We start from the raw sequence: 12,121 nt of genomic DNA, 5'->3' as shown, positions 1-12,121 counted from the left end.
TCTCAGGCTTTTATCTCTCCGCCTGACACTTGATGGTTCGGGATCATCGGCAGGTCACCAGAATGTTTGTGAACTTTCCTGTGGGTGTGAACGCTCCACGCCTCAACAGTGCTGGTTTTGGCGCCTGCAATATTCTGATGCACCTTGGTAATGCGTGCACACAGCTTGTATATACAATGCAGGCGGTTAGAGAGGGATTGCAGGCCGAGGTCTAGAGTCAGCTTGACCCAAACAGCTGCTTCAGGGCCTGGTTACATTATTTACACATGGTGGAGCTCTTAAGGTGATAAAGCTGGCAGTACTCTGAGATTTATCTGTATAAATAATCCATCTGTCTGATGGAGAATGCTTCCCCCTGAAAGGTTAATATTGGTCCTGTTTTTAGAGGACAGATCTGCTCCTTTAACTCTGGATCCCCCAGGAGGAGCTGGAAGTAAAGGTCATTGGAGGCCTGTTGCTGTTTTGACTCTGTAAAAACATCTGCATGGATGTTTTTACCTTTAACCAACCTAGCAGACGAGGAACATGTGCAGCTGACTGGATAATCTTCCAGCTATAATCACCCAAAATATGCCTCTTGGATCGATGACAACTATTGGAAGCATCCGGAGCAGCCAGTGCTTAATGATCAGGGACATTCTGTGCTCCTCCCTGAAACTAAGAGCAAAGATAATAACTCCATTTATTTAAATATGGCGCTTTTCAAGATACTCAGACACTTATTGTAATGCTTTATTTATAGATTTTATTTTACAAAGTAGAACATTTATTCCCTTCATCCATCAAACCAACCATTTTACCCACCAACCCTGATCTTACAGACAAGAGTGGCAAGAATGAGAAAATAAATATGATTTCAAGATTCAAGGATTCAAGATTCTTTATTGTCATTATGCAGGCTATAACAAATTTTGCAGACTCCGGCAAGGCACATAAATAAAAAACACCATTGAAATCAGTACGTAAAATGTATGATAAAACACCCTTTAGACTAATTAATAGTGATAATAACATAATACGAATAATTATAGTAATAATATTAGTATAAATAATAATAATAATAATAATAATAATAATAATAATAATAATAATATAGTAGTAGTAGTAATAATATTAATCAAAATAATATTAATAATAATAGTAGTACAAAAAATAAATTAATAATAGTAATAATAATAATAATAATAATAATAATGGTAGTTGAAAAATGAATATAGTAATAATAATAATAGGAATAATAATAGTAGTAATAATATGAATTAAAATGGTATTAATATAATAATAGTAGAAAAATAAATCATAATAAAAGTAAAGGCAGAAGAACAATAATAGCTCATTAAAAAGAAAGTAAATCTGTAGATATACAAGCAAATAATTACATAATAAACATTTAAAAAAATAAATAAGTAAATATAATTAATTATTATCCTTTACACTCACAGACATGACAATAAAACACAAATATTTACATCATCAATGAAAAGAAAAGGGAATTTTATGATGGACTCAGGTCCTTTACATATTTGATGAAAGGTTACCAAATGGCGTCATATTTTTCAGGACAGTCGGCTCCATTGTATCTCAGTTCTTCTAGTTTCTCCAATCCAGCTGTTGACTGAGGTTAATCTGAGTCTTCAGGCTAACAATGAGGCAAAAGCTATGTAGCCTTTGCTTATAACTTCAGGATGGGGACCCTAAAGATGGAAATATGTGGGGAAGGTGTTATTGTTTTTCTACATATATATGAAAGGACCTCAAAAATGTTTTTCCAGAACTCAAAGACACTTTTAAAAAATCCTATAAAAGAACTAAACAGGTTTAAAGGAAGAAGACATTAAACCCTGGTTAACGCTGCAGCATCAGGTACTTAAGATCAGTCCTGGGAGGAGGGTTTGGATCAGAGATGTGAAGCGTGGCAGGTCGGTACAGTCACTGAAGTGTTCCAGAGGAAAGGTGCAGCAAGTTGAGCTTCCTGCTCTATTCACACGTGAACCAAACACCTGAAAATGTCTCAACAACAGACTTTTTCCTTCCAGTAAAAGAACGTGAGAGTGCCGCAGGTGAAAGTCAGGAAAGTGACATTTATCAGAGCGAGCTGTGGGATCATCACCTGCTTTATACTCGGCATGTTTCCTTCCTCTCTCTCGTTGACATCGAGGCTCTGAAGGACTCATGTTGATAAAACTCTGGAGAATTCGAGGCTCACTGTCCTGCAAATTTCTAGACATTTTCAGGAGTGTGTAGGTGAAAAGGGCTTACCTCTAAGAAAGGATTGCTGCAGATTATTAAAGCGATTAATTAAAGCTAAATCCTCTCTAATGGGTTTAGCAGATTGGTCTCAGGATTACATTACGTCGATACATTTCGCCTCGTTTGCTCTCCACTGGGACGGTTTCCCTGCATGCAGCAGAACCGATGCTCTCGTCATCTCTCTAAATATTCTTGGTTCATTTGCAGAATCTGTTTGTAGAGATCAGCGCTGCCAAAGCCTGATATAGCTCACTGGGGGTTTGCCACCAAGCTTCAGTGTTGGATGCTGAGTAACATCCTCCAAACACGCTGGAGTCAAACTCTGACACACAGCGCTGGAGAAATGATCCGACCCTGCAGTCATCAAATTAAACAGTCCAGTTATTTCATTATAAAACTAAACTGTGTGAAATGATCTTCAACAATAAAAGATAGGTGTAGTCACTGTCCAGGATGCCCCTCCTACATCACATGTGTTATACTTTATGAGATGAGGTATTGTTTTTAGACACAAACACGCCAAACTGTGACATCATGACCTGAACACACACCCACAGCTGTCATGAATCCCTCCTGGCCCTCGTCCACAGATCAGTCTCTATCTTCCGGGTCTACTTCCTCGGTATGCTGCTCTCTGAATCCGTGCAGAGGTGTTTCCCCAGCTGGACTCTGCGATTTCCTCCACGTCACAGACTCGCACATTATTGCATTTCTTGGCTCAGGGGAAGTTTTCCAAAGTGAGACCTTCACAGATCGAGACTCAAATCTCAACTTTGGTTTGTAGATCGAGGAGTCCTGCAAAGACGTATTTTAAGATCAATAAATAACTAACAATAACAATACGAGTAAACTGAACATAACCCGGAAAAGGGAAAGAAGAAGGAGGAAGTTTACTCTTATTTATCCTGCCTTTATTTATTTTCAACAACCACAACAGCACCAGACTTTATTGCAGCTATCTTTATTCTATCATCAGTTTAAAGAAAGTTTCAGTCTCCTCATTAGTCCACTTCAAACTCATATTTCTATGGTGCCGTTGGCCTAGAAGTTTAAGCGTGCACCATCTATCCAGAGGCTTAAGGCTGATTTATACTTCTGCGTCGAATCGACGGCGTAGCCTACGCCGTAGGTCCGCGTAGCTCCCATACCTACGCAGAGGCCTACGCACGTAGCTGACGTGCACCTCCTCCAAAATGTAACTACGCGTAGAGCCGACGCTGACCGCAAGCTCTGTGATTGGTCCGCTCGACGGCTTTGTCTTTCCCGCATTCACAGCACTTCCGGGATCCCGGACATCGGCCAGACATCGGCCACACATCGGCCACACATCGGCCACACATCGGCCACACATCGGCCACACATCGGCCGTGTATTTCATCTCCTCCTCTCTATTCTTCATGTAATCATGTCTGTATGATAAACAGCAACATGTATCAGCTGTAGATTAACAGAACACGCTCTGAATCGATGTGGAAAAGTAAACAGAGATCGTAGCGGGACCGGAAGCAGGCGGCCCGCTATCAGAGAGACCGCACTGCCCTCAGGCGTATCGGAGGAGAATTGCTGCGTGACACAGACACATCGACGCACAAGTATGTGGGGCTCATGTCCGCGTCAGCCGCTGCTGCGTAGGGGCTACGCAGAAGTATAAATCAGCATTTAGTCTTCATCACAGCGGTCGCAGGTTCGACCCCTGGCCTCTTCCACTTGCTGCATGTCTTCCCCCTCTGCCCAGAAATATGACTTGAAAAGAACCCCTGATATTATTGTTTCTTCAGGATGCATTTAAAGACACAGTAAAGAGTTTTAACACTGTGTTGATTCTGGCGCCCCCTTTGGTTGAAGCCGGTACTGTTTGTCCGGGATGTAGACTACATTTCCCATGAGCACCGTCACCCTCTGTGGTAAAGATGTGTCTCATTCGTTGTGGAAGCAGATGAATGAATACAGATCTTCTTTTGTAAAGTACTTCTTCTTTAATCAGGATGCAGAGTGATGAGGTCGTGTCTACGTCAGATTGTTCACTGTAACGTAACGACGACTAAACTTTGTAAACTCTGATTTATTACCGTTAGCTAGCTTACAAAAAGTCATACCGGTTTATCGTTACCCGTCACAACCTCGGTGTCATGATGTGATCTCTGGTGTCCCAATAAATGTCTGACTTTAATACTTCTGCGTCACCCTGCTGGTCATTACAAAGAATGCAAGTTTAAGGCACTTCCACATTGGCTGCTCTTTTAAAAACAGGTTATTTCCAGTCCTTATAAGATAGTCCTGCAGTTAATCACTCCCTGGCCTCTGCGCTGACACAGACACATTGCCATTGGTAATCAAGGCTAGCTTATTAGCTCAAATGTAATGTAGAAAGATAGGGCTCTAAACTTTGACATGGTGTTGGTCATGGGGGGGAATTCAGCTTCTGTTTTATTGGCTGCAAACCCTGAGCTCTCAGACTAACTCATTGGGCACACGAGTCCTGTAAATGTACTGAAGTGCGGGATATACAATGCCGCCGAGCCGACCAATCACAGGGCTTGCGGTCTGCATCGATTAGATACGTAGTTACGTTTTGGAGGAGGCGCGCGTCAGCTACGACGCACCCCCGGCCGAAGTGTAAATCCAGCTTCACCTCTCACTGACAGACTTTACCAGCAGAGCTCCTAACAGAGACACTTCAGGGGGAGGCACGAATATCCACTCAGGGAAAATCTGATGTGAACTCAGACACTGAAATTCAGTTTAAAGAAATAAGCAGTCTGTTCTCTGATAGTCTGATTTCACTCTGTAGATCATGAAGAGGCTTAAAAACTTTAAGTTAAATGACTTTCCTCTCATCTAAACTGTGTCTCTTTTCTTAGACCAACTTCTTCAGTGTTAGAAACTTTCTCATGAGAGGTGTTGTCGTTTAAAGTTCCTCTCAGGTTATTTATGTGCAAATTGAAACTGTGCTTTGAAGCAGGTGGACGGATCCCCGGCTTATTGCGCGCTCTCAGCTGATAACGGGCCTCTAAAGCGGCCTTTCTCTGACTTTAATAGACTCCGTAATGTGTTTTTAAGAGACTCTCATTGCTGTTTGATTTTCCCCGCAGATCAATTTCATTTTTCTCTTCAACATCGTGAGAATCCTGATGACCAAGCTGCGAGCCTCCACCACTTCAGAGACCATCCAGTACAGGTGAGTGTGACGAATAAATTAAATGAACCCACGCAGACAAACACTCGGGGTCCTGCTGCGTGTGCACACCTTGAATAATTCATGCTTCACACTCTGTCAGCGGAGCGGCGGCTCCTGCAGACACAGTCTTCCTGTCATGCTTGTCTGATTCCTCGTCTGCTTATCTGCAGGAAAGCTGTGAAGGCGACGCTGGTTCTCCTTCCTCTCCTGGGAATCACTTATATGCTTTTCTTTGTCAACCCGGGCGAGGATGAGATCTCTCAGATCGTCTTTATTTACTTCAACTCTTTTTTGGAGTCCTTTCAGGTACGATGACAGAAAAGTTTAACTCCTGTTTTCCTGCATCTTCACTTTCATTGATAAAGTTTAATGATCGTAACGTGTTGACTGAATGAGTGTGTGAGTGTGTGACTGTTTGTTTGTGTGTGTTATCAGGGCGTTGTTGATGCTTGTTCCTCTCTCCCTCCTCCTCTCTCGCAGGGATTCTTCGTGTCCGTGTTTTACTGCTTCCTAAACAGCGAGGTAAGCACGTTCACATCCTCTCATTGATCCAATGTTTCCCCTGCTCCTCATAATTATTTACATTCCTCCTCCTCCTCTCTGGGAGCTCCCCTCTTCTTTTGTGCTCTGTGTTTTTACAGAGTGCTGAAGCTTGAAGCTCTTTTATTTAGGGCACAATTAAGACTTGTCATGAATCAACATAAGTGACGTAACTCTGGACGCCTCATGACAGTGTCAGGCTTCATTTGGCTCCACGGAGGAGTCAGCAGAGAAATATTAACATGCATGCAGATTAAAAACTACAGTTCAGATTATGTTTATGGGAGAGTTTACAAGTATGAGAAATAAGGCATGAAGATGAAATGTCAGTGTGAGAGCAGATACAGATCAGAGCGTGTTAACAGTGATGTGGCAGTACGAGCATTCTGAATAACACATCCTAAAAGTCAAGTCCCTGACGGCCAAATTCCACCAGATCTGTGTCCATCTGAGAGGTTTCTATTCTAGTCAATGTGTTAACTTCCACTGGATCCGCTCCGTTGCGTTCCGACTGTGTCTCTGATCCAGCAGGTCTGAGTCCTCCGGATCAGATACACAAGACTTCTATGTTTGCCAGATGCCGGAGCACGACGCATCAATCTCAACAGAGCAGATGGAGCGGGACAGGAAGTCAGGTTTCACCAAAACAAAATGAAAACATCCGGTTAATTTTCAGAATAAAACACTCTGTGTTATCACCAGATCGTATTTCACTTAACTACAACAACAAACCAAAGTCATGATGAGCGGAGCCAGGCCTGAAGTCAACAGGTCAGAGGTTTTCAGAGGACCAGGAAGACAACATGGATGAGGAGAGGAGGAGGAGGAGGATCCTTGATTCAGTGATTACTGCGGGGAAACCTCGGTCACATGACTCCAGCTGTCCAGTGGTCCTGCTCTGTGCTGCATTCTGAAGACACAACCGGTGTGTGTTGACGGACGAGAGAGCACAGAGACGGACTGGACACAGATCTGGTGGAATTTGGCTGTTACAGTTTGTGGTAGCACTTCAACAGACATGAGATCTCACAGAAACTTACAGGATCAAACGTGACTTCAGAAGATAAACAAACATGGAGGACGATCACTGTCGTCAGCTGGTCGTCCTGTATGGTGTGTGTTCTGTTTAGCTGTGAAAACGAGCTGTTCTTCTTTTTCAGTATTCCACTTGGCCTTAGACACAGTCATGTTTATGTTTGCTGCCATGTGTGTGAGCATCAGGCTGGTGCTGCTTCTCAGTCTGCTCCTCACATTGGTTATTGTAGGTACTCAGTCTGAGATGTGTTGATGCCTGAAACATGTTTTAAAGTAGGTTCAGGGACATGCTTATCTTTGTGTTCATCAGCTCTTCCTTTAACAACACTCTGTAAATGTTGGTGAACCCAGGAGACCAGTTTCTGGAGTTTACAGTGAAGTGTTGTACCATTCTTGGCTGATAGAGGATTTCAGCTGCTGAACAGTTCAGGGTCTCCTTCAATGGTTGACAGGTCAGGACTGCAGGCAGGCCAGTTTAGCACGTGGACTCTTCTACTACATAGCCATGCTGTTGTAATACGTGCAGACTGTGGATTGAGCCTTCACAGATGTGTAAGCTACCCATGCCATGGACTCTTATTTTGGATTTGCAGAAATATAAGTTGAATAGTTTTGACTTGTGTAGCTTTATGAGGTATCAGCATTGTTCAGATCTTTGTACCAACAGAAGGACGGACATATAAACACTTAATCTCCCAGGATTACACAAGCTACAGAAAAAGACAAACATGGTTATATATGGAGCAGACGGCGGTGTATATTACTTCTGTTATATATAGTGTTTCTCCTTTCTTGTACAAATAAGGCTCTAAGACATTTTCCTCCCTCCTTTCTTTGCACAGATGTTCCTCCGCAGCAAAGAGACATGCGAACAGATATTTCACAGATTACTTTATTTTATATTTTAAACACAAAATGGTACAAATCATGTAAAAAGCGGTGAACCAGATGTTACAGAAGAGGTTGTTCTGAACTTAAAGAGTGAGTCTCTCACAGAGTGTGAAGCTCAGCCAGCTGCGTGTGAGGCTGAACTCGGGAGAGGCAGACGAGGACCTCATTAGCTGTTCAGGTTTTTCATCTTAGTCTAAATTCAAATTTTGACCCAATGACAACATTAGATGAAATGTTAAGTGATCGCCTAAGATCTTAAAATTCATCCTGAGGGGACATGAACGACTGAAGCAAAGTTTATGGCAATCTTTTAATGAATGTCACGATGTTTTACTCAAAACCACAAATGTCGACTTCATGACCAAAGTCTGAGAGGAAGGAAAGAATCCTCAACACTTTAAGATCCTGAATAGAGGACAAGAAGAACATGACTCTGTAGTGGAAGTCACTGCATTAAAAACAGACATGACTCTATAGTGGAAGTCACTGCATTAAATACAGACATGACTCTGTAGTGGAAGTCACTGCATTAAAAACAGACATGACTGTAGTGGATGTCACTGCATTATAAACAGACATGACTCTGTAGTGGAAGTCACTGCATTAAAAACAGACATGACTCTGTAGTGGAAGTCACTGCATTAAAAACAGACATGACTCTGTAGTGGAAGTCACTGCATTAAAAACAGACATGACTCTGTAGTGGAAGTCACTGCATTAAAAACAGACATGACTCTGTAGTGGAAGTCACTGCATTAAAAACAGACATGACTCTGTAGTGGAAGTCACTGCATTAAAAACAGACATGACTCTGTAGTGGAAGTCACTGCATTAAAAACAGACATGACTGTAGTGGATGTCACTGCATTATAAACAGACATGACTCTGTAGTGGAAGTCACTGCATTGAAAACAGTCATGACTCTGTAGTGGATGTCACTGCATTGAAAACAGTCATGACTCTGTAGTGGAAGTCACTGCATTAAAAACAGACAAACCTGAATCTGTTTCTGAAACAGCAGCAGAATAAAAACACGATGAAAGCTTTGTATCATAATAAGATGTTAAACTAATGGATGATTAGAGATGCACCACATGGGTTTTAAACAGCGTGTTCTTTAGGACATTTAAAAGAGGACAGAGAGGAGAGCGCAGTGAAAAATAGATTTTCAGCTCTCTAAAGGTTCACTCTGAGAGAGAAAGGAGAGCTTTATTCTGAAAGGCATAAATTAACCTCCCTGTGGTTTTCTCTAAAGATTCAATCAATACCTTTTTGGCTCTGACCTCCGCCTCTGAATCACTGCCTGATGTTTCTACACCGGGGTGATACTGCCACCAGAAAGAAGGCGCATGATTATATTATCACTCGACCTTTTCACAGAGATAATCTAGATTATTTAATGTGATGTTTGAGTCAGTGTGTCATCTCAGAATAATCACTATCTTGAAAGTGATTCCTGGAGAAGCATGTGGATGTAAGATCAGGCGACTGCTGGCCTTTCGTCACTGCTGCAGAGCGTTTAAGCCGGCCCAATGATGAACGAATATCTCATCATGGAGCGTGTTGTAGCTCCGACCAGGGATTATCCGGCGTGTGTATCTCAGAGAGGATATTGATTGAGTGTTTAGTTTTAGGCCGAGAGAATCAGGACGACGAAATGAGACAAATGAACATAAGAGACGCAGAGTCACACTCAACTGAGATGGAAAACGTTTAGGACTGTAGCATCTGTGGCAGATTACATTAGATTAGTGGAAAACAGAGAAAACCTGAAAAATCCAAATCTGTTAGAATGAGGTTTTCAGCTTTTATGAATCTCATCTTTAGACACCGTGCTGCGGTTACTGAGGCAGGGAAACACACAGAAGGGGGACACATGGGAGGATTGATTCTGCATGAGAGAGGAGGAAACCTTTTTAATCATCATTAAAGAGATTTATGGCATGTTGTTCTATAGATCCTGTTTAACATGTAGCGGAGGAGAAACATGAAACACAGGCGTAAATTTACTCGAACAGTGGAGAGACTAATTATATGGAAGCCCACAGGGGACAAAAGTCAACAAAGAGAGAGTCAAAGGGAATAAAAACAAAAGTCCTCTCGGCCAAACAATGAAGAGATGTGAGGAAGGTGAAAGGTTACATAAATGTGTCTGATTTTCGTTATAAATTAAGGAAAATAACTATTTTATAACACTTTAAAGAATCATAACTGTAACCTTTTTATCAGCTTTAACTCTGTATAAGAATGGAGGACATGATGAATTTACTTTTGATGATTTAAACTTGATGAGTCACTTTTTTACTTGTTTTTTCATAGTTTTAATTATACAATTTTAAAATCTTTAAATCAATAAATAAAATGTGTCCTGCTCAGGATTTAGTAAGATTAACTGACCACACCACTTACCATTGATACCATATAAAAATATAAGATTCAATATGATACACTACGATATGATATGATAAGATACAATAGGGTAGGATACAAGATAATAAGATAAAATACATTATTATAGGATACGATATGATACAATGGGATATGATACAATGCAATATGATACAATACGATAGAATTCAATATAAGATACGATAGGATATGATATGATACGACCAAGCAGCAACCTCCAGTCTCAAAATATGAGTCCAATGCGGAAGTGCTAAAAACTGCAGTTCATTGAGGATCTACTAGAGGCTGGCTCCGGAAGTACCGGAAGTCACAAACACACCAATTCAAAGAAGCCGATCTTTACAGCAGAAATAAACATGTTTACAGCCTGGTTCAAAAGACCAGTCTGGATAGATCATTTCTCGATCTGCTCTCACTGTGAGGGGGGTGAATTTTTTTCTAACGCAGCAATTTCAAAGATATTTAGATTATGAGTCTTCCAATGAGAGGCACAGCTGACTTGATTGACAGGCAGGAACACTGTAGCTGTTGGCTAGGAGGCTCAAAGCCCGCCTCTTTACGTCACAAACGCTCGACAGCAACAATATGGCCGCCGATTGCCCTCAAAACAGCTCTTCAGAAACAGATGGATGACGTCACGGATACTACGTCCATTTATTATACAGTCTATGGATACGACAGGATATGCTACTAATGATACGATACGATAGCATAGGAAATGCTATGATATAATACAATATGCTACAATCTGATTCCATGGGATATGACAGATACAATGAGATACAGGATACTATACGATACATTAAGAGTTGATACAATACAATATGACATGATAAGAAACAAGTTGATACAAACTGATTCTTTGAAATTTGAAACCATATGATACAATACAGTATGACATGATACAGTTTGATACAAAATGATAACTTGTGATTTGTCCACTCAGGGAAATCTGTCTTTACTTCAAGTTTAGAGCCTCGACACTAACACAGACAGAGAGGAAGAGAACAGGGAGAGTTTTAGAAAGGCCCAACATGTACTGCAGATTATTACCTATAACACACATCAATATAAGTGTCTGAGTGAACACATGAGTCAGGTGATCATCAGATCCAAACTGAGATAAATCCTGAGTCCTCCTGCTTCTCCTCCGACAGGTGCGCTCAGCTGTGAGGAAGCGCTTCCACCGCTGGCAGGAGCAGCACTCGATCCGAGCCCGGATGACCCAGGCGATGTCCATCCCCACGTCACCTTCACGGGTCAGCTTTCACAGCATCAAGCAGTCCACGTCGCTATGAGGGACAAGACCCGCTCTGCCCCAGATACACGCTCCCAGAGAACCTGGAGCTGTGGACGTCATCGCTTTCTGCCACATCACTGAAACACAGAGAGAGAGAGAGAGGGAGAGAGAGAGGGAAAGAGAGAGAGAGGCTGCGTCCGACTCAAACCTCAGGAGGGATGTTTCACAGACCTTCAGGAGAAAGTCGACGAGGACAGGACACTGCAGACTTTGTGAAATGTGAGGTTAGTGGATCAGGAGGCAGAGCTGAGAGAGGATCTGTTTGACTTTGGATGTGAATGTACAGCACTCAATGTTCGTCAGTGTTTGCCTGCCGTAGAAGTCTCCGTTGTGTTCCTCCTCGCACTCTTTGTTTTGATGTTTTGTTGACGTCAGCGTGAACTGGGAGCTCGTGCCGCTGGACTGCACTGAACTGGATTCCCTCCCAGCGACACCGGACTTTAAGAAGCTACAGGAACTGTGACTAAGTTATTAAAGAGAAACGTACAGATGTATTTTTATTTTTCTGATCACCCGGT

General features: G+C 41.9%; 1 protein-coding gene across 1 annotated transcript in view; it reads left to right on the top strand.

Moving 5' to 3' along the window:
• Positions 1–12,103, top strand: part of LOC117830529 (brefeldin A-inhibited guanine nucleotide-exchange protein 2-like) — a 39,239-nt gene extending 27,136 nt beyond the window's left edge. Inside the window, 5 exon segments of the mRNA XM_034708677.1 lie at positions 1,032–1,042; positions 5,343–5,428; positions 5,599–5,734; positions 5,909–5,950; positions 11,461–12,103. Of these exon segments, the coding sequence (XP_034564568.1) occupies positions 1,032–1,042; positions 5,343–5,428; positions 5,599–5,734; positions 5,909–5,950; positions 11,461–11,601 (416 nt within the window). The 3' untranslated portion in view covers positions 11,602–12,103.
• The last annotated feature ends 18 nt before the right edge of the window (positions 12,104–12,121 follow it).

This window comes from Notolabrus celidotus, chromosome 18, assembly GCF_009762535.1.
Source record: "Notolabrus celidotus isolate fNotCel1 chromosome 18, fNotCel1.pri, whole genome shotgun sequence".
In the NCBI taxonomy this organism is placed as follows: Eukaryota; Metazoa; Chordata; class Actinopteri; order Labriformes; family Labridae; genus Notolabrus; species Notolabrus celidotus.
Note: the sequence above shows the minus strand (reverse complement) of the source record. Positions and strands in the feature narration are given on the sequence as shown.